Here is a 24488-nt window from a genome sequence, read left to right as displayed (position 1 = left end):
GTGTGGGGGGGCGTAGGGATCGTAAGTCATGGCTCCTGGGGACATGGGCGGGAGTGGGCGGGGGTGGCCTGCTGGCTGGAAGCGGGGGGGCAGGGCAGAGGGAGGCGGGCCTCCGTAGGACGGCGGCGGCATCAGAAGCTCCGCCCCCTTCATCCCGCTACTGCCACGAGACTTCCTGAAGTACCGATGACGGTGATGATGTCGCTGACCACGAGAGTCCGAGTCTGGCAGAAGAGACATGAAGACTGTAGATACATGAAGACTGTAGAGACATGAAGACTGTAGAGACATGAAGACTGTAGAGACATGAAGACTGTAGAGACATGAAGACTGTAGAGACATGAAGACAGTAGAGACATGAAGACAGTAGAGACATGAAGACTGTAGAGACATGAAGACTGTAGATACATGAAGACTGTAGATACATGAAGACTGTAGATACATGAAGACTGTAGATACATGAAGACTGTAGAGACATGAAGACTGTAGATACATGAAGACAGTAGATACATGAAGACAGTAGAGACATGAAGACTGTAGATACATGAACTGTAGAGACATGAAGACTGTAGATACATGAAGACTGTAGATACATGAAGACTGTAGAGACATGAAGACTGTAGATACATGAAGACTGTAGAGACATGAAGACTGTAGAGACATGAAGACTGTAGATACATGAAGACTGTAGATACATGAAGACTGTAGATACATGAAGACTGTAGCTACATGAAGACAGTAGAGACATGAAGACTGTAGAGACATGAAGACTGTAGAGACATGAAGACTGTAGATACATGAACTGTAGAGACATGAAGACTGTAGAGACATGAAGACTGTAGAGACATGAAGACTGTAGATACATGAAGACTGTAGATACATGAAGACTGTAGAGACATGAAGACTATATATACATGAAGACAGTAGATACATGAAGACAGTAGATACATGAAGACAGTAGATACATGAAGACTGTAGAGACATGAAGACTATAGATACATGAAGACTGTAGATACATGAAGACTGTAGATACATGAAGACTGTAGATACATGAAGACAGTAGATACATGAAGACAGTAGAGACATGAAGACAGTAGAGACATGAAGACTGTAGAGACATGAAGACTGTAGATACATGAACTGTAGAGACATGAACTGTAGAGACATGAACTGTAGAGACATGAAGACTGTAGATACATGAAGACTAGATACATGAAGACTGTAGAGACATGAAGACAGTAGAGACATGAAGACAGTAGAGACATGAATACAGTAGAGACATGAATACAGTAGAGACATGAAGACAGTAGAGACATGAAGACTGTAGATACATGAAGACTATAGATACATGAAGACTGTAGATACATGAAGACTGTAGATACATGAAGACAGTAGATACATGAAGACAGTAGATACATGAAGACAGTAGATACATGAAGACAGTAGAGACATGAAGACTGTAGAGACATGAAGACTGTAGATACATGAACTGTAGAGACATGAAGACTGTAGATACATGAAGACTAGATACATGAAGACTGTAGAGACATGAAGACTGTAGAGACATGAAGACAGTAGAGACATGAAGACAGTAGAGACATGAATACAGTAGAGACATGAAGACAGTAGAGACATGAAGACTGTAGATACATGAACTGTAGATACATGAAGACTAGATACATGAAGACTGTAGAGACATGAAGACTGTAGAGACATGAAGACAGTAGATACATGAAGACTGTAGCTACATGAAGACAGTAGATACATGAAGACAGTAGAGACATGAAGACTGTAGATACATGAACTGTAGAGACATGAAGACTGTAGATACATGAAGACTAGATACATGAAGACTGTAGAGACATGAAGACAGTAGAGACATGAAGACAGTAGAGACATGAAGACTGTAGATACATGAACTGTAGAGACATGAAGACTGTAGATACATGAAGACTAGATACATGAAGACTGTAGAGACATGAAGACAGTAGAGACATGAAGACAGTAGAGACATGAATACAGTAGAGACATGAAGACAGTAGAGACATGAAGACTGTAGATACATGAACTGTAGATACATGAAGACTAGATACATGAAGACTGTAGAGACATGAAGACAGTAGATACATGAAGACAGTAGATACATGAAGACTGTAGATACATGAAGACTGTAGAGACATGAAGACTGTAGAGACATGAAGACTGTAGATACATGAAGACTGTAGAGACATGAAGACTGTAGAGACATGAAGACTGTAGATACATGAAGACTGTAGAGACATGAAGACTGTAGATACATGAAGACTGTAGATACATGAAGACTGTAGAGTCAGAAGGTATTAGACCAAACATCTGGAGGGGGGGACACAAAGTGGACCTCGGAGTGAACAAACCCAGGTCTCCCTTCCTGATGGGAGCAGCAACATTCCAGGCTGGAACTGGATTGACTGGTTTCAGATCAGTCAGAGGAACCAGGTGTCTGAGACAGAAGGACACGAATGAGGAAATGAATGATGACACGAACGAGGACACGAATGAGGACACGTGGACATGAATGAGTGTTACTTCTCTCCGAGCTCCTCGATGAAGACGGTGACAGCAGACGAGTGGGTTCCTACTTCTTGGATGAAGGCGTTGTAGTACTTCCCCTTTGGCTCCAGACGCACCTGAGACAGATAGGTTACAAGTATAAAAGATTACAGATACATTGAATCCTTGAGTACTACGAGTATAAATATCTTGTCTTCAGCTTCTAAGGAAACTGATGAGAAGCCAGATGTCCTAAACAGGCCACCGTACCGAGGAGCTGCACACATTCTACCAGCGGCAGCACTACAGCAGCAGTACAACATACTACAGCACTACAGAGGCAGCACTACTACATACTACAGCACTACTACATACTACAGCACTACTACATACTACAGCACTACTACATACTACAACACTACTACATACTACAACACTACTACATACTACAACACTACTACATACTACAGCACTACTACATACTACAGCACTACTGCATACTACAGCACTACTACATACTACAGCACTACTACATACTACAGCACTACTACATACTACAGCACTACTACATACTACAACACTACTGCATACTACAACACTACTACATACTACAACACTACTGCATACTACAGCACTACTACATACTACAGCACTACTACATACTACAGCACTACTACATACTACATACTACAGCACTACTACATACTACAGCACTACAGAGGCAGCACTACTACATACTACAGCACTACTACATACTACAGCACTACTACATACTACAGCACTACTACATACTACAGCACTACAGAGGCAGCGCTACTACATACTACAGCGCTACTACATACTACAGCGCTACTACATACTACAGCACTACTACATACTACAGCACTACAGAGGCAGCACTACTACATACTACAGCACTACTACATACTACAGCACTACTACATACTACAGCGCTACTACATACTACAGCACTACTACATACTACAGCACTACTACAGCACTACATACTACAGCGCTACTACATACTACAGCGCTACTACATACTACAGCGCTACAGAGGCAGCACTACTACATACTACAGCACTACTACATACTACAGCACTACTACATACTACAGCACTACTACATACTACAGCACTACTACATACTACAGCGGCAGCACTACTACATACTACAGCACTACTACATACTACTACATACTACAGCGGCAGCACTACTACATACTACAGCACTACAGAGGCAGCACTACTACATACTACAGCACTACAGAGGCAGCACTACTACATACTACAGCGCTACTACATACTACAGCGCTACTACATACTACAGCGCTACTACATACTACAGCGCTACTACATACTACAGCGCTACTACATACTACAGCGCTACTACATACTACAGCGCTACAGAGGCAGCACTACTACATACTACAGCACTACATACTACAGCGCTACTACATACTACAGCGCTACTACATACTACAGCGCTACTACATACTACAGCGCTACAGAGGCAGCACTACTACATACTACAGCACTACATACTACAGCACTACTACATACTACAGCGCTACTACATACTACAGCGCTACTACATACTACAGCACTACTACATACTACAGCACTACTACATACTACAGCACTACTACATACTACAGCACTACTACATACTACAGAGGCAGCACTACTACATACTACAGAGGCAGCACTACTACATACTACAGCACTACTACATACTACAGCACTACATACTACAGCACTACTACATACTACAGCACTACTACATACTACAGCACTACTACATACTACAGAGGCAGCACTACTACATACTACAGCACTACTACATACTACAGCACTACTACACACTACAGCACTACAGAGGCAGCACTACTACATACTACAGCACTACTACATACTACAGCACTACTACATACTACAGCACTACAGAGGCAGCACTACTACATACTACAGCACTACTACATACTACAGCACTACTACATACTACAGCACTACAGAGGCAGCACTACTACATACTACAGCACTACTACAGCACTACATACTACAGCACTACAGAGGCAGCACTACTACATACTACAGCACTACTACAGCACTACAACATACTACAGCACTACAGAGGCAGCACTACTACATACTACAGCACTACTACATACTACAGCACTACAGAGGCAGCACTACTACATACTACAGCACTACTACATACTACAGCACTACTACATACTACAGCACTACTACATACTACAGCACTACTACATACTACAGCACTACAGAGGCAGCGCTACTACATACTACAGCGCTACTACATACTACAGCACTACTACATACTACAGCACTACTACATACTACAGCACTACAGAGGCAGCACTACTACATACTACAGCACTACTACATACTACAGCACTACTACATACTACAGCGCTACTACATACTACAGCACTACTACATACTACAGCACTACTACAGCACTACATACTACAGCGCTACTACATACTACAGCGCTACAGAGGCAGCACTACTACATACTACAGCACTACTACATACTACAGCACTACTACATACTACAGCACTACTACATACTACAGCACTACTACATACTACAGCGGCAGCACTACTACATACTACAGCACTACTACATACTACTACATACTACAGCGGCAGCACTACTACATACTACAGCACTACAGAGGCAGCACTACTACATACTACAGCACTACTACATACTACAGCACTACTACATACTACAGCACTACTACATACTACAGCACTACTACATACTACAGCACTACAGAGGCAGCGCTACTACATACTACAGCGCTACTACATACTACAGCACTACTACATACTACAGCACTACTACATACTACAGCACTACAGAGGCAGCACTACTACATACTACAGCACTACTACATACTACAGCACTACTACATACTACAGCGCTACTACATACTACAGCACTACTACATACTACAGCACTACTACAGCACTACATACTACAGCGCTACTACATACTACAGCGCTACAGAGGCAGCACTACTACATACTACAGCACTACTACATACTACAGCACTACTACATACTACAGCACTACTACATACTACAGCACTACTACATACTACAGCGGCAGCACTACTACATACTACAGCACTACTACATACTACTACATACTACAGCGGCAGCACTACTACATACTACAGCACTACAGAGGCAGCACTACTACATACTACAGCACTACAGAGGCAGCACTACTACATACTACAGCGCTACTACATACTACAGCGCTACTACATACTACAGCGCTACTACATACTACAGCGCTACTACATACTACAGCGCTACTACATACTACAGCGCTACTACATACTACAGCGCTACAGAGGCAGCACTACTACATACTACAGCACTACATACTACAGCGCTACTACATACTACAGCGCTACTACATACTACAGCGCTACTACATACTACAGCGCTACAGAGGCAGCACTACTACATACTACAGCACTACATACTACAGCACTACAGCACTACTACATACTACAGCGCTACTACATACTACAGCGCTACTACATACTACAGCACTACTACATACTACAGCACTACTACATACTACAGCACTACTACATACTACAGCACTACTACATACTACAGCACTACTACATACTACAGAGGCAGCACTACTACATACTACAGAGGCAGCACTACTACATACTACAGCACTACTACATACTACAGCACTACATACTACAGCACTACTACATACTACAGCACTACTACATACTACAGCACTACTACATACTACAGAGGCAGCACTACTACATACTACAGCACTACTACATACTACAGCACTACTACACACTACAGCACTACAGAGGCAGCACTACTACATACTACAGCACTACTACATACTACAGCACTACTACATACTACAGCACTACAGAGGCAGCACTACTACATACTACAGCACTACTACATACTACAGCACTACTACATACTACAGCACTACAGAGGCAGCACTACTACATACTACAGCACTACTACAGCACTACATACTACAGCACTACAGAGGCAGCACTACTACATACTACAGCACTACTACAGCACTACAACATACTACAGCACTACAGAGGCAGCACTACTACATACTACAGCACTACTACATACTACAGCACTACAGAGGCAGCACTACTACATACTACAGCACTACTACATACTACAGCACTACTACATACTACAGAGGCAGCACTACTACATACTACAGCACTACTACATACTACAGCACTACTACATACTACAACACTACTACATACTACAACACTACTACATACTACAACACTACTACATACTACAGCACTACTACACAGTACAGCACTACTACATACTACAGCACTACTACACACTACTACATACTACAGAGGCAGCACTACTACATACTACAGCGCTACTACAGCACTACAGAGGCAGCACTACTACATACTACAGCACTACTACATACTACAGCACTACTACATACTACAGCACTACTACATACTACAGCGCTACTACAGCACTACAGAGGCAGCACTACTACATACTACAGCACTACTACATACTACTACATACTACAGCACTACTACATACTACAGCACTACAGAGGCAGCACTACTACATACTACAGCACTACTACATACTACAGCACTACTACATACTACAACACTACTACATACTACAGCACTACTACATACTACAGCACTACTACATACTACTACAGCACTACTACAGCACTACTACATACTACAGAGGCAGCACTACTACATACTACAGCACTACTAGCAGCAGCACTACAGTAGTACAGAGGCAGCACTACAGCACTACCAGCAGCAGCACTACAGTGGTACCAGCACTACAGTGGTACCAGCACTACAGTGGTACCAGTGGCAGCACTACAGCACTACTGATCTTGAATATTATTTTTACCTGACACTTGTCTCCCAGGAAATACTGCCTCCCTGCAAACACCATGTAGTCCGTCTTCTGCATCTCTGTCAGATAAACATTGATTAATGATAATAACAATAATAATAATAATATTGCGTTACCGAGTTAATCATGGTAAGTAAATATAAAACAGGAATGTGTGAGGTTCCTCTCCAGGACTCATACCTTTACAGGTGTCCTGCCACACGTCAAACTCCAGGTTTCGGTACGCTTCTCCATCCAAGGACTTCATGACCTTATAAGGAAGGGACAGTCTGGAAGGGGGCGGGGCTTCTGCTGGAGGCTGACCAATAAAAAACAACGGGTCAGGATTAGATAATAAAACATGCATTTTGTTATTGTGTACTCAGGTCAGAGTTCTTATCAAGTTGAAGGCATTATTGTAGGTGGTTTTGATATTCATGTTGTCATTGACAATGATAACCTCAGTACTTTATCTCATCAATAGACTTGATTGGCTTCTGTCAGAGTGAACAGAAAACTTGTTCTGGCTTTGAAATGGAACATTTATTTGTCTTTAGACCACAACTATAGTTTATTAGAGGATCAGTCAGATTTAGAGGTGACCATCAGGACTCGTAACCCCTAACCTTGAGACAGAATATACAAATAATTCAACTCAATTTGAACTTCCTCTCTATTGATCCAGCAGGCATCTGATCGGTTGTTTGAGTCTGGACTGTGATGAAATATGACTGGTCCTATTCATTCATTTTGGTGAAACGCTAACAATAAAAGAACGAAAGAATTACATCTCTGACTTGTGACTGAGCATTAAATACACAAACAGCTACTCAGTGACAATAAAACACTGCAGAAGAAAAGGTGATTAAAACGCTAACCACAATAACCTGCGATATGGTTACATGACATTACCACCAGTCCCCCCCCCCCCCCTCACCTTAGTCTCGGCTGTCACAGCACGCTGTTTATCGTCAGAAGCTCCACCCGACTCCGTCTCCTCCCTGTAGAACAAAACAAACACATCCGAGTACAACATGATGTCACTGGACAGGTGAGCAAACAGAAGCGATGAAGAGACTGACTCAGTAAACAGTGTGTACCTGTGACAGCGGTCCTCTGGTGTGTCGTAGCCAAAGTCGACATCACTACACACTGATGGGCTGTTTCTATAGCGACGACCTCCGACCCGGAAGGCCTCCATGGCCTGACAGAGCTCGGCCTCCTCAAACCCAAACACTTGAGTGTAGAGCAGCTCATAGAAAAGAGCTAAACACACACTATTTACACACAAATTATACACAACATATTCACATTTACAGACAAATTCTACACACACTATATTCACGCACACCCAGTGACCCCGATAGTGAAATGTTGTACTGTCCCTTTAAAGCCGTCGATCACTCTGACCCACCAAACAGTGACCAGTACTCACACTGACAGAGGGCAGCAGAGACGGGGTAAGTCCTCGGGTAAACAATGTCATAGTGACCATTGATGGAGCAACACAGCGTCACCTAGGCAACAAAGAGACAATTACAACTTTAGATGAGTAATCAACATGATTGTGTGAACTTATTAATTAGAGCAATCTTCCATTAACTGATCCATACGGGCCACAGCCAGGTCATATGATATATCGGTTTTAAAACCTCTTACAACTGAACAAAATACTGAGATATGACTTTTGTTCCATATTGCCTAAACAACAACAAACGTCTTTACCTTGTCAACAAAGTCATCCTCTGAGATCACCGTCGCTGGTTTCCCCGGGTAACGGTAGATCAGGAAACAATGCCTGCACACCCAAAAAACACATATTTGTACTACAGACTGTAGTCTCTAGTCTACAGTATATAGTATCTGTAGTATGTAGTCTGCAGTACCTGTAGTATGCAGTATCTGTAGTATGTAGTCTGCACTACCTGTAGTATGCAATATCTGTAGTATGTAGTCTGCAATACCTGTAGTATGCAGTATCTGTAGTATGTAGTCTGCAATACCTGTAGTATGCAATATCTGTAGTATGTAGTCTGCAATACCTGTAGTATGCAGTATCTGTAGTATGCAGTCTGCAGTATCTGTAGTATGTAGTCTGCAGTACCTGTAGTATGCAGTATCTGTAGTATGTAGTCTGCAATACCTGTAGTATGCAATATCTGTAGTATGTAGTCTGCAATACCTGTAGTCTGCAGTACCTGTAGTCTGCAGTACCTGTAGTATGCAATATCTGTAGTATGTAGTCTGCAATACCTGTAGTCTGCAGTACCTGTAGTCTGCAGTACCTGTAGTATGCAATATCTGTAGTATGTAGTCTGCAATACCTGTAGTCTGCAGTATATAGTATCTGTAGTATGTAGTCTGCAGTACCTGTAGTATGCAATATCTGTAGTCTGCAGTATATAGTATCTGTAGTATGTAGTCTGCAGTACCTGTAGTCTGCAGTATATAGTATCTGTAGTATGTAGCCTGCAATACCTGTAGTATGCAGTATATAGTATGTAGTCTGCAGTACCTGTAGTCTGCAGTATATATTATCTGTAGTATGTAGTCTGCAATACCTGTAGTATGCAGTATATAGTATCTGTAGTATGTAGTCTGCAGTACCTGTAGTATGCAATATCTGTAGTATGTAGTCTGCAATACCTGTAGTCTGCAGTATATATTATCTGTAGTATGTAGTCTGCAATACCTGTAGTATGCAGTATATAGTATGTAGTCTGCAGTACCTGTAGTCTGCAGTATATATTATCTGTAGTATGTAGCCTGCAATACCTGTAGTCTGCAGTATATATTATCTGTAGTATGTAATCTGCAATACCTGTAGTATGCAGTATATAGTATGTAGTCTGCAGTACCTGTAGTCTGCAGTATATATTATCTGTAGTATGTAGTCTGCAATACCTGTAGTATGCAGTATATAGTATTTGTAGTATGTAGTCTGCAGTACCTGTAGTATGCAATATCTGTAGTATGTAGTCTGCAATACATGTAGTATGCAGTATATAGTATATGTAGTATGTAGTCTGCAATACCTGTAGTATGCAGTATCTGTAGTATGTAGTCTGCAGTATCTGTAGTCTGCAGTATATAGTATCTGTAGTATGTAGTCTGCAGTACCTGTAGTATGCAATATCTGTAGTCTGTAGTCTGCAGTATATAGTATCTGTAGTATGTAGTCTGCAGTACCTGTAGTATGCAATATCTGTAGTATGTAGTCTGCAGTACCTGTAGTCTGCAGTATATAGTATCTGTAGTATGTAGTCTGCAATACCTGTAGTATGCAGTATCTGTAGTATGTAGTCTGCAATACCTGTAGTCTGCAGTATATAGTATCTGTAGTATGTAGTCTGCAGTACCTGTAGTATGCAGTATCTGTAGTATGTAGTCTGCAGTACCTGTAGTCTGCAGTATATAGTATCTGTAGTATGTAGTCTGCAATACCTGTAGTATGCAGTATCTGTAGTATGTAGTCTGCAATACCTGTAGTCTGCAGTATATAGTATCTGTAGCATGTAGTCTGCAATACCTGTAGTATGTAGTCTGCAGTACCTGTAGTATGCAATATCTGTAGTATGTAGCCTGCAATACCTGTAGTCTGCAGTACCTGTAGTTTCTTGTCTGCAGTATATAGTATCTGCAGTATCTGTAGTATGTAGTCTGCAGTACCTGTAGTATGCAATATCTGTAGTATGTAGCCTGCAATACCTGTAGTCTGCAATACCTGTAGTCTGCAGTACCTGTAGTTTCTTGTCTGCAGTATATAGTATCTGCAGTATCTGTAGTATGTAGTCTGCAGTACCTGTAGTATGCAGTATCTGTAGTATGTAGTCTGCAGTACCTGTAGTCTGCAGTACCTGTATTATGTAGTCTGCAGTATCTGTAGTCTGCAGTATCTGTAGTATGCAGTCTGCAGTATGCAGTATCTGTAGTCTGCAGTACCTGTAGTCTGCAGTACCTGTATTATGTAGTCTGCAGTATCTGTAGTCTGCAGTATCTGTAGTATGCAGTCTGCAGTATCTGTAGTCTGCAGTACCTGTAGTATGCAATATCTGTAGTATGTAGTCTGCAGTACCTGTATTATGTAGTCTGCAGTATCTGTAGTCTGCAGTATCTGTAGTCTGCAGTATCTGTAGTATGCAGTATCTGTAGTATGTAGTCTGCAGTATCTGTAGTATGTAGTCTGCAGTACCTGTAGTATGCAGTATCTGTAGTATGCAGTCTGCAGTATCTGTAGTATGTAGTCTGCAGTACCTGTAGTATGCAGTATCTGTAGTATGTAGTCTGCAGTACCTGTAGTATGCAGTATCTGTAGTATGCAGTATCTGTAGTATGCAGTATCTGTAGTATGCAGTCTGCAGTACCTGTAGTCTGCAGTACCTGTAGTATGCAGTATCTGTAGTATGCAGTATCTGTAGTATGCAGTATCTGTAGTATGCAGTATCTGTAGTATGCAGTCTGCAGTACCTGTAGTATATATTATCTGTAGTATGTAGTCTGCAATACCTGTAGTATGCAGTATATAGTATCTGTAGTATGTAGTCTGCAGTACCTGTAGTCTGCAGTATATATTATCTGTAGTATGTAGTCTGCAATACCTGTAGTATGCAGTATATAGTATCTGTAGTATGTAGTCTGCAATACCTGTAGTATGCAGTATCTGTAGTATGTAGTCTGCAGTACCTGTAGTCTGCAGTATATAGTATCTGTAGCATGTAGTCTGCAATACCTGTAGTATGTAGTCTGCAGTACCTGTAGTATGCAGTATCTGTAGTATGCAGTATCTGTAGTATGCAGTCTGCAGTACCTGTAGTCTGCAGTACCTGTAGTATGCAGTATCTGTAGTATGCAGTATCTGTAGTATGCAGTATCTGTAGTATGCAGTCTGCAGTACCTGTAGTATATATTATCTGTAGTATGTAGTCTGCAATACCTGTAGTATGCAGTATATAGTATCTGTAGTATGTAGTCTGCAGTACCTGTAGTCTGCAGTATATATTATCTGTAGTATGTAGTCTGCAATACCTGTAGTATGCAGTATATAGTATCTGTAGTATGTAGTCTGCAATACCTGTAGTATGCAGTATCTGTAGTATGTAGTCTGCAGTACCTGTAGTCTGCAGTATATAGTATCTGTAGCATGTAGTCTGCAATACCTGTAGTATGTAGTCTGCAGTACCTGTAGTATGCAATATCTGTAGTATGTAGCCTGCAATACCTGTAGTCTGCAGTACCTGTAGTTTCTTGTCTGCAGTATATAGTATCTGCAGTATCTGTAGTATGTAGTCTGCAGTACCTGTAGTATGCAATATCTGTAGTATGTAGCCTGCAATACCTGTAGTCTGCAATACCTGTAGTCTGCAGTACCTGTAGTTTCTTGTCTGCAGTATATAGTATCTGCAGTATCTGTAGTATGTAGTCTGCAGTACCTGTAGTATGCAGTATCTGTAGTATGTAGTCTGCAGTACCTGTAGTCTGCAGTACCTGTATTATGTAGTCTGCAGTATCTGTAGTCTGCAGTATCTGTAGTATGCAGTCTGCAGTATCTGTAGTCTGCAGTACCTGTAGTATGCAATATCTGTAGTATGTAGTTTGCAGTACCTGTATTATGTAGTCTGCAGTATCTGTAGTCTGCAGTATCTGTAGTATGCAGTCTGCAGTATCTGTAGTCTGCAGTATCTGTAGTATGTAGTCTGCAGTATCTGTAGTATGTAGTCTGCAGTATCTGTAGTCTGCAGTATCTGTAGTATGTAGTCTGCAGTATCTGTAGTATGTAGTCTGCAGTACCTGTAGTATGCAGTATCTGTAGTATGCAGTCTGCAGTATCTGTAGTCTGCAGTACCTGTAGTATGCAGTATCTGTAGTATGTAGTCTGCAGTACCTGTAGTCTGCAGTACCTGTAGTCTGCAGTATCTGTAGTCTGCAGTATCTGTAGTCTGCAGTACCTGTAGTCTGCAGTACCTGTAGTCTGCAGTACCTGTAGTCTGCAGTACCTGTAGTCTGCAGTACCTGTAGTATGCAGTACCTGTAGTATGCAGTACCTGTAGTATGCAGTATCTGTAGTATGCAGTATCTGTAGTCTGCAGTATCTGTAGTATGCAGTATCTGTAGTATGCAGTATCTGTAGTATGCAGTACCTGCAGTCTCTGCAGTCTGCAGTACCTGCAGTCTCTGCAGTCTGCAGTACCTGCAGTCTCTGCAGTCTGCAGTACCTGCAGTCTCTGCAGTCTGCAGTACCTGCAGTCTCTGCAGTATCTGTAGTCTGCAGTATCTGTAGTATGCAGTACCTGTAGTATGTAGTCTGCAGTACCTGTAGTCTGCAGTACCTGTAGTATGCAGCACCTGTAGTATGCAGTACCTGTAGTATGCAGTGTCTGCAGTATCTGTAGTATGCAGTGTCTGCAGTATCTGTAGTATGCAGTGTCTGCAGTATCTGTAGTCTGCAGTATCTGTAGTCTGCAGTATCTGTAGTATCTGTAGTCTGCAGTATCTGTAGTATCTGTAGTCTGCAGTATCTGTAGGCTGCAGTATCTGTAGTATGTAGTCTGCAGTATCTGTAGTCTGCAGTATCTGTAGTCTGCAGTATCTGTAGTCTGCAGTATCTGTAGAATGTAATCTGCAGCACCTGTAGTCTGAAGCACCTGTAGTCTGCAGTACCTGTAGTATGTAGTCTGCAGTATGTAGTCTGTGTCCGTAGTATGCAGTACCTGTAGTATGTAGTATCGATAGTATGTAGTATGCAGTCTGTAGTATGCAGTCCATGTCTGTGGCAGTATGTAGTCTGCAGTCTGAAATATGTAGGAGGCAGTATGTAGTCTGCATCATGTAGGAGGCAGTATGTAGTATGCAGTATGTAGTCTGTAGTATCTGCAGTAAATAGTCTGCAGTACGTAGGTAGTCTGCAGTATCTGTAGTCTGCAATATCGGTAGTATGTAGTCTGTGGCTGTAGTATACCGTTTGTAGTCTGTAGTCTTCAGTATCTGTAGTCTTCAGTATCTGTATTCTGCGGCATGCAGTATGTTGAAGGCAGTCTGTGGAAGGAAGTATGTAGTCTGCAGTCTGCATTATGTAGTCTGCAGTATGTGGTCTGCAGGAGGCAGTATGTAGTATGTATGAGGAAGTATACGGTCTGTGGTATGTATGAGGCAGTACGTAGTCTGTAGTATGTATGAGGCAGTACGTAGTCTGTAGTATGTATGAGGAAGTATGCGGTCTGTGGTATGTATGAGGCAGTACGTAGTCTGTAGTATGTATGAGGAAGTATGCGGTCTGTGGTATGTATGAGGCAGTATGCGGTCTGTGGTATGTATGAGGCAGTACGTAGTCTGTAGTATGTATGAGGAAGTATGCGGTCTGTGGTATGTATGAGGCAGTATGCGGTCTGTGGTATGTATGAGGCAGTACGTAGTCTGTAGTATGTATGAGGAAGTATGTAGTCTGTGGTATGTATGAGGAAGTATGTAGTCTATGGTATGTATGAGGAAGTATGTAGTCTGTGGTATATATGAGGAAGTATGTAGTCTGTGGTATGTATGAGGAAGTATGCGGTCTGTAGTATGTATGAGGCAGTACGTAGTCTGTAGTATGTATGAGGAAGTATGTAGTCTGTGGTATGTATGAGGAAGTATGTAGTCTGTGGTATGTATGAGGCAGTATGTAGTCTGTGGTATGTATGAGGAAGTATGTAGTCTGTGGTATGTATGAGGAAGTATGTAGTCTGTGGTATGTATGAGGAAGTATGCGGTCTGTAGTATGTATGAGGCACTATGTAGTCTGTATGAGGCAGTACGTAGTCTGTAGTATGTATGAGGCAGTACGTAGTCTGTAGTATGTATGAGGAAGTATGCGGTCTGTGGTATGTATGAGGAAGTATGTAGTCTGTGGTATGTATGAGGAAGTATGCGGTCTGTGGTATGTATGAGGAAGTATGCGGTCTGTAGTATGTATGAGGAAGTATGCGGTCTGTGGTATGTATGAGGAAGTATGCGGTCTGTGGTATGTATGATGTAGTACGTAGTCTGTAGTATGTATGAGGAAGTATGCGGTCTGTAGTATGTATGAGGAAGTATGCGGTCTGTGGTATGTATGAGGAAGTATGCAGTCTGGTATGTATGAGGAAGTATGCGGTCTGTAGTATGTATGAGGAAGTATGCGGTCTGTGGTATGTATGAGGAAGTATGCGGTCTGTAGTATGTATGAGGAAGTATGCGGTCTGTAGTATGTATGAGGAAGTATGCGGTCTGTGGTATGTATGAGGAAGTATGCGGTCTGTAGTATGTATGAGGAAGTATGCGGTCTGTGGTATGTATGAGGAAGTATGCGGGGTCTGTGGTATGTATGAGGAAGTATGCGGTCTGTAGTATGTATGAGGAAGTATGCGGTCTGTGGTATGTATGATGTAGTACGTAGTCTGTAGTATGTATGAGGAAGTATGCGGTCTGTAGTATGTATGAGGAAGTATGCAGTCTGTGGTATGTATGAGGAAGTATGCGGTCTGTGGTATGTATGAGGAAGTATGCGGTCTGTAGTATGTATGAGGCAGTACGTAGTCTGTAGTATGTATGAGGAAGTATGTAGTCTGTGGTATGTATGAGGAAGTATGTAGTCTGTGGTATGTATGAGGCAGTATGTAGTCTGTGGTATGTATGAGGAAGTATGTAGTATGTGGTATGTATGAGGCAGTACGTAGTCTGTAGTATGTATGAGGAAGTATGTAGTCTGTAGTATGTATGAGGAAGTATGTAGTCTGTGGTATGTATGAGGAAGTATGCGGTCTGTAGTATGTATGAGGCACTATGTAGTCTGTATGAGGCAGTACGTAGTCTGTAGTATGTATGAGGCAGTACGTAGTCTGTAGTATGTATGAGGAAGTATGCGGTCTGTGGTATGTATGAGGAAGTATGCGGTCTGTGGTATGTATGAGGAAGTATGCGGTCTGTAGTATGTATGAGGAAGTATGCGGTCTGTGGTATGTATGAGGAAGTATGCGGTCTGTGGTATGTATGATGTAGTACGTAGTCTGTAGTATGTATGAGGAAGTATGCGGTCTGTAGTATGTATGAGGAAGTATGCGGTCTGTGGTATGTATGAGGAAGTATGCAGTCTGTGGTATGTATGAGGAAGTATGCGGTCTGTAGTATGTATGAGGAAGTATGCGGTCTGTGGTATGTATGAGGAAGTATGCGGTCTGTAGTATGTATGAGGAAGTATGCGGTCTGTAGTATGTATGAGGAAGTATGCGGTCTGTGGTATGTATGAGGAAGTATGCGGTCTGTGGTATGTATGAGGAAGTATGCGGTCTGTGGTATGTATGAGGAAGTATGCGGGGTCTGTGGTATGTATGAGGAAGTATGCGGTCTGTAGTATGTATGAGGAAGTATGCGGTCTGTGGTATGTATGATGTAGTACGTAGTCTGTAGTATGTATGAGGAAGTATGCGGTCTGTAGTATGTATGAGGAAGTATGCAGTCTGTGGTATGTATGAGGAAGTATGCGGTCTGTGGTATGTATGAGGAAGTATGCGGTCTGTGGTATGTATGAGGAAGTATGCAGTCTGTAGTATGTATGAGGAAGTATGCGGTCTGTGGTATGTATGATGTAGTACGTAGTCTGTAGTATGTATGAGGAAGTATGCGGTCTGTAGTATGTATGAGGAAGTATGCGGTCTGTGGTATGTATGAGGAAGTATGCGGTCTGTGGTATGTATGAGGAAGTATGCGGTCTGTGGTATGTATGATGTAGTACGTAGTCTGTAGTATGTATGAGGAAGTATGCGGTCTGTAGTATGTATGAGGAAGTATGCGGTCTGTGGTATGTATGAGGCAGTACGTAGTCTGCAGTAAATTAAATCAGATGAACCCGAGTGATTCTCACCTGTAGAGCTGAGACAGAGCCTTGATCTCCACCTGACCCACAGTTTCCTGAAAACACACACTTGCTTTCACACACACACACCGCTACACATTGTAGACTGAAGGGTCAAAGGTCACAGCAGCTCACCTTGGGGTCCTCGAGGCGCTCCAGATATTTCTCAAATGAACCTTCAACAAACTGAAAGACAAAATAGACAAACTGAAATCAACCTGGTGAACTAGCCGGGTTGTGTCCGTTAACTACCCCTCCACCAGCGCCCTTAACCAACCCCCTTGCTAGTGTCCTTAACCACCCTGCTAGCGTCCTTAACCAACCACCCCACCAGCGCCCTTTACCAACCTGCTAGTGTCCTTAATCACCCTGCTAGTGTCCTTAATCACCCTGCTAGTGTCCTTAATCACCCTGCTAGTGTCCTTAACCAACCACCCCACTAGCGTCCTTAACTAATATCCCCACGAACCACCCCGCTAGTGCCTTTAAACTACCCCCCCCCCCCCCCCCCCCCGGTTAGCTAGTGTCTTTAACTACCCCCCCCCCCCCCCTCTCTCAATAGTGTCCTTAACTAAAACCCCACTAGTGTCCTTAACTACCCACATTAGTTAGTGGCCTTAACTAAACGTTAGTTAGTGTCCTTAGCTACCCCCCTCCACTCCTGTCCTTAACTAAACCCCCACGTTAGTTAGTGGCCTTAACTACCCCCCTCCACTCCTGTCCTTAACTAACCCCCTCGCTAATATGTGTCCTTCAACTAACCGGTTCAAAGTTGCATCTGTTGGCTCTCATGAAGTCGGCGCAGTCCTGACGGATCCTCTGATGGTAGTTCTGAGAGTAATACAACTACACACACACACACACACACACACACACACACACACACACACTTTAACACAAACATGTTTCTCCACACACACTTAACCCCTATAGTTTGACTCCTGACCCCCCGCCCCTCCCCCCCAATAGCCTGACCCCTGAACCCCTATAGTCTGACCCCCCCATAGGCTGACCTCTGAACCCCAAAAGGCTGACCCCTGACCCCCAATAGGCTGACCCCTGAACCCCAAAAGGCTGACCCCCGACCCCCAATAGGCTGACCCCTGAACCCCAAAAGGCTGACCCCCGACCCCCAATAGGCTGACCCCTGAACCTCTATAGTCTGACCCCTGACCCCCATAGGTTGACCTCTGAACCCCAAAAGGCTGACCCCCCGACCCCCAATAGGCTGACCCCTGAACATCTATAGGCCCGCTCCAGTCCGGCTCACCTGTTCTGAAACGGCTCTGAACAGACTGGACGCGTCTCGCGCCACCATCTTCCGGTAGAGGCCCAGACTGCACAGGTACTCGTCCATGTTGACGAAGTACTTCTTCAGGCCTTTCTGCATCCCGACGCGCTCCGCTGGTCTCGGTAGTCTCGGTGGTCTCGGTACTCTCGGTATCTCCGTCCACTGCTCCGGTTCAGACACCGCTGCACGAGCCGCCGCCTTCACGCGGACAGGTGAGTCGAATCAGGGCTGATGAGCGTGCCGCACTGCTGCGGCGTTCAGGAACCCAGAGACGGTCAGAGATATCCACTCTTTGTTTTACTTCTCAGCAGGCAAAGGGAACTTTACAGTTTCTGACCTCATTTTTGGTTAAATAATAAAATGAGATGAAAGGATATAATAAAATATTTAATTTATTGAGAAACATTGAAGTAAAACATAAATATATAAATAAAATTAAAATAAATATAGATATATGAATTTATTTTTTATTTATTTATTGTATTCATTTATTTTGCAGGGACAATGCACATTAATCAACAGTTGGACTGTAAGTGAGCCAGAGTTAGCCAGAGAGGCTAATTTCCATCTGCCGTCCCCGGCCAGATGTTTTTAACCTTTTAAGCCCCAAGCTATTTCTGCTTGAAATATCATACCCGAACTAAAAAGGCTATTTGAATAATGTTGGTGTTATAATAAAGGCAACGCATGTGGGCTTCTGTTCAGATGTGTACATATTAGTATATATGTTACTGGTTAAGAGTAAATAAAGATGAAAGACAGCAAAAGTTGAATTTCCAGGTTCGCCTAGAAAAAAAGCACTTTCATGATGATTATCTCTTTGAAAGATGCAGAGAAACATTAGAGCACATCAGAGATCATAGCACAATATGTGATCAGTCTCTCTGCAAAGTGTGACTTTGAAAAAGTAAAGCAGAACAAAGTTAGAGGTTTTAGTACAGATAAATTAGGCGAAATGGGCATTTGAGCAATTTGAATTTTCTCATGTACCAAACCATATATTGCACTTTTATATTACTTATGGTGTTCAATACATCAAATATAGCAGTCTTTGTTGATCAGAAGAAGAAAAATGATTTTTTTTTTTTTTTTAAAAGCCAAAGATAAGCAACATTTGTGACTGTAAGCGCTAAATCGATTCATGTTGCTGTGTTCTTTGGCTCATATCTCAGAGATGCTTTGGTGCAGAAGGATTCTGATATCTGGCTTTTTCTGATAGCACCGAGCTACGGGTCGCTAGCTCTGGAAACATGCTGAGTGGGCTGACTCCTGACAAAATGATGATTATGATATTTTCATAATTCTTTCACTTTGTGTTTGAGTTGTGTGGAAATGGCTTACTGAGTCTTGTGATTAACCGTATCAAAAGCCTTCTTGAGGTCAAGAAAAAATGCTGCTACTACCCCCCCCCCCCCCCCCCCCCTTTTATCCATTCTAAGCTTCACTTTCTCTAAGAGGAAGCAGTTGGCTGTTTCAGTCGAATGATTGGCCCTGTAACCAAACTGCATAGGATGGAGCTGATATGGAGAGCTGTTGAGATGTTTAGTAAGTTGCTCTGCAACACATTTCTCAGCAATTTTGGAAACAGCAGGAAGAATACTAATCGGCTGATAATTAGAGACATCGGTTGAATCTCCTGACTTAAAAATGGGCGTTACTATGGCTGATTTCCATCCTTTTGGGAACACACATTGCCTGAGAGAGTTATTCACAATGTTTGTGATTGGGTGAGCGAGTGTGCCTTTGTGTTTCTTTAGAAAAATATTGTCAATTCAGTACAAGGTAATATATAGAGTACAAGGTAATATATAGAGTACAGAGTAATGTATAGAGTACAAAGTAATATATAGAGTACAAAGTAATATATAGAGTACAAGGTAATATATAGAGTACAAAGTAATATATAGAGTACAAAGTAATATATAGAGTACAAATTAATATATAGAGTACAAAGTAATATATAAAATAAGATAAGATAAAATAAAATAATCCTGTATTAGTCCCTCAGTGGGGAAATTACAGGATTACAGCAGCATTGCTCACAGTAATAAGTAAAACAAGTAGTATAATAACAGAATTAAGATAAAAGAGTAAAAAACAAGAAGAATATTATATATACAGACGGAGTAGAAATAGAATAAAGTGGATAAAGTGTATAAAATAAATTTAAAAATTAAAAAGTACTTAAACGTATTAGTATTGCACAACTGGGCTAAAGTGCTGTTCAGTGCGAAGTCCAAAGTGTTGAAAGTGTTTGTGGCCTACTGGGAGCTCAGCTTGTTGTGTAGCCTGACAGCAGCGGGGAGAAAGGACCTGTGGTACCTCTCTCCCAGACACCGGGGATGAATCAGCCGGTGGCTGAAGGAGAAAGGACCTGTGGTACTTCTCCCCCAGACACCGGGGATGAATCAGCCGGTGGCTGAAGGAGAAAGGACCTGTGGTACCTCTCTCCCAGACACCGGGGATGAATCAGCCGGTGGCTGAAGGAGAAAGGACCTGCGGTACCTCTCCCCCAGACACCGGGGATGAATCAGCCGGTGGCTAAAGGAGAAAGGACCTGCGGTACCTCTCCCCCAGACACCGGGGATGAATCAGCCGGTGGCTGAAGGAGAAAGGACCTGCGGTACCTCTCCCCCAGACACCGGGGATGAATCAGCCGGTGGCTGAAGGAGAAAGGACCTGCGGTACCTCTCCCCCAGACACCGGGGATGAATCAGCCGGTGGCTGAAGGAGAAAGGACCTGCGGTACCTCTCCCCCAGACACCGGGGATGAATCAGCCGGTGGCTGAAGGAGAAAGGACCTGCGGTACCTCTCCCCCAGACACCGGGGATGAATCAGCCGGTGGCTGAAGGAGAAAGGACCTGCGGTACCTCTCCCCCAGACACCGGGGATGAATCAGCCGGTGGCTGAAGGAGAAAGGACCTGCGGTACCTCTCCCCCAGACACCGGGGATGAATCAGCCGGTGGCTGAAGGAGAAAGGACCTGCGGTACCTCTCCCCCAGACACCGGGGATGAATCAGCCGGTGGCTGAAGGAGAAAGGACCTGCGGTACCTCTCCCCCAGACACCGGGGGTGAATCAGCCGGTGGCTGAAGGAGAAAGGACCTGCGGTACCTCTCCCCCAGACACCGGGGGTGAATCAGCCGGTGGCTGAAGGAGAAAGGACATGTGGTACCTCTCCCTCAGACACCGGGGATGAATCAGCCGGTGGCTGAAGGAGAAAGGACCTGTGGTACCTCTCCCCCAGACACCGGGGGTGAATCAGCCGGTGGCTGAAGGAGAAAGGACCTGCGGTACCTCTCCCCCAGACACCGGGGGTGAATCAGCCGGTGGCTGAAGGAGAAAGGACCTGCGGTACCTCTCCCCCAGACACCGGGGGTGAATCAGCCGGTGGCTGAAGGAGAAAGGACCTGCGGTACCTCTCCCCCAGACACCGGGGGTGAATCAGCCGGTGGCTGAAGGAGAAAGGACCTGCGGTACCTCTCCCCCAGACACCGGGGGTGAATCAGCCGGTGGCTGAAGGAGAAAGGACCTGCGGTACCTCTCCCCCAGACACCGGGGATGAATCAGCCGGTGGCTGAAGGAGCTGTGCAGCGCTGCCAGAGTACCCTGCATGGGGTGGGAGGGGTGGTCCATCAGGGACGATAGCTTGGCCATCATCCTCCTGTCTCCCACCACCTCCACAGTATCCAGAGGACACCCCAGCACGCTGCTGGCCTTCCCCACCAGTTTGTCCAGTCTCCTCCTGTCAGCTGCTGTGATGCCGCTGCACCAGAAGACCACTCCATAAAAGATGGCTGATGCCACCACCGAGTCGAAGGTCTTCAGGAGTGCTCCCTGCACCCCAAAGGACCTCAGTCTCCTCAGCAGAAAGAGTCTGCTCTGTCCCTTCTTGTAGAGTGCATGAGCGTGGTCAGACCAGTCCAGTTTATTGTTCAAGTGAACACCCAGGTACTCATAAGACTTCACGATCTCAATGTCCAGTCCCTGGATGCTCACTGGTGTTGGAGGAGAGCGTTTACCCCGGCGGAAGTCCACCACCAGCTCCTTGGTCTTGCTGGAGTTGATCTGGAGGCGGTTCCGCTGGCACCATCCTAAGAAGTCCTGGTTCAGTTCCCTGTACTCCCTGTCATCATCGGCCGAGATGAGGCCGACGATCGCAGAGTCGTCAGAGAACTTTTGCAGGTGGCAGTTAACAGAGTTGTGTTTGAAGTCCGATGTGTAGATGGAGAAGAGGAATGGAGCCAGAACGATATAGAGTACAGAGTAATATATAGAGTACAGAGTAATGTATAGAGTACAGAGTAATATATAGAGTGCAAAGTAATATATAGAGTACAAAGTAATATATAGAGTGCAAAGTAATATATAGAGTACAAGGTAATATATAGAGTGCAAAGTAATATATAGAGTACAAAGTAATGTATAGAGTACAAAGTAATGTATAGAGTGCAAAGTAATATATAGAGTGCAAAGTAATATATAGAGTACAAAGTAATATATAGAATACAAAGTAATATATAGAGTGCAAAGTAATATATAGAGTACAAGGTAATATATAGAGTGCAAAGTAATATATAGAGTGCAAAGTAATATATAGAGTACAAAGTAATATATAGAGTGCAAAGTAATATATAGAGTACAAAGTAATATATAGAGTGCAAAGTAATATATAGAGTACAAAGTAATATATAGAGTACAAGGTAATATATAGAGTGCAAAGTAATGTATAGAGTACAAAGTAATGTATAGAGTACAGAGTAATGTATAGAGTACAGAGTAATATATAGAGTACAAAGTAATATATAGAGTACAAAGTAATGTATAGAGTACAGAGTAATATATAGAGTACAGAGTAATATATAGAGTACAGAGTAATGTATAGAGTACAAAGTAATATATAGAGTACAGAGTAATATATAGAGTACAAAGTAATGTATAGAGTACAGAATAATATATAGAGTACAGAGTAATGTATAGAGTACAAAGTAATATATAGAGTACAGAGTAATGTATAGAGTACAGAATAATATATAGAGTACAAAGTAATGTATAGAGTACAGAGTAATATATAGAGTACAGAGTAATGTATAGAGTACAAAGTAATATATAGAGTACAGAGTAATATATAGAGTACAAAGTAATGTATAGAGTACAAAGTAATATATAGAGTACAAAGTAATGTATAGAGTACAAAGTAATATATAGAGTACAAAGTAATGTATAGAGTACAAAGTAATGTATAGAGTACAGAGTAATATATAGAGTACAAAGTAATATATAAAGTACAAAGTAATATATAGAGTGCAAAGTAATATATAGAGTACAAAGTAATATATAGAATACAAAGTAATATATAGAGTGCAAAGTAATATATAGAGTACAAGGTAATATATAGAGTGCAAAGTAATATATAGAGTGCAAAGTAATATATAGAGTACAAGGTAATATATAGAGTGCAAAGTAATGTATAGAGTACAAAGTAATATATCGAGTGCAAAGTAATATATAGAGTACAAAGTAATATATAGAGTGCAAAGTAATATATAGAGTACAGAGTAATGTATAGAGTACAGAATAATATATAGAGTACAGAGTAATGTATAGAGTACAAAGTAATATATAGAGTACAGAGTAATGTATAGAGTACATAATAATATATAGAGTACAAAGTAATGTATAGAGTACAGAGTAATATATAGAGTACAGAGTAATGTATAGAGTACAAAGTAATATATAGAGTACAGAGTAATATATAGAGTACAAAGTAATGTATAGAGTACAAAGTAATATATAGAGTACAAAGTAATGTATAGAATACAAAGTAATGTATAGAGTACAGAGTAA

The 24488-nt window shown here is 42.5% G+C and overlaps 1 protein-coding gene across 1 annotated transcript in view; it reads right to left on the bottom strand.

The window, feature by feature from the left end:
* The window catches only part of alg13 (ALG13 UDP-N-acetylglucosaminyltransferase subunit), a 25210-nt gene extending 6471 nt beyond the window's left edge, over positions 1 to 18739 (bottom strand). Inside the window, exons 1-13 of the mRNA XM_034544534.1 lie at positions 18620 to 18739; positions 18112 to 18195; positions 17485 to 17535; positions 17359 to 17405; positions 9210 to 9282; positions 8920 to 9001; positions 8585 to 8750; positions 8422 to 8485; positions 7686 to 7803; positions 7500 to 7564; positions 2566 to 2666; positions 2394 to 2479; positions 1 to 224 (exon numbers count right to left, since the gene is read on the bottom strand). The exon at positions 1 to 224 is cut by the window's left edge and continues 41 nt beyond it. Of these exons, the coding sequence (XP_034400425.1) occupies positions 1 to 224; positions 2394 to 2479; positions 2566 to 2666; positions 7500 to 7564; positions 7686 to 7803; positions 8422 to 8485; positions 8585 to 8750; positions 8920 to 9001; positions 9210 to 9282; positions 17359 to 17405; positions 17485 to 17535; positions 18112 to 18195; positions 18620 to 18739 (1281 nt within the window). The remainder of the gene's footprint in view (positions 225 to 2393; positions 2480 to 2565; positions 2667 to 7499; positions 7565 to 7685; positions 7804 to 8421; positions 8486 to 8584; positions 8751 to 8919; positions 9002 to 9209; positions 9283 to 17358; positions 17406 to 17484; positions 17536 to 18111; positions 18196 to 18619) is intronic.
* Between the last annotated feature and the right edge of the window lie 5749 nt (positions 18740 to 24488).

This window comes from Cyclopterus lumpus, chromosome 1 (assembly GCF_009769545.1).
Source record: "Cyclopterus lumpus isolate fCycLum1 chromosome 1, fCycLum1.pri, whole genome shotgun sequence".
Taxonomy (NCBI): Eukaryota; Metazoa; Chordata; class Actinopteri; order Perciformes; family Cyclopteridae; genus Cyclopterus; species Cyclopterus lumpus.
This window is presented reverse-complemented; position numbering and strand designations above follow the sequence as displayed.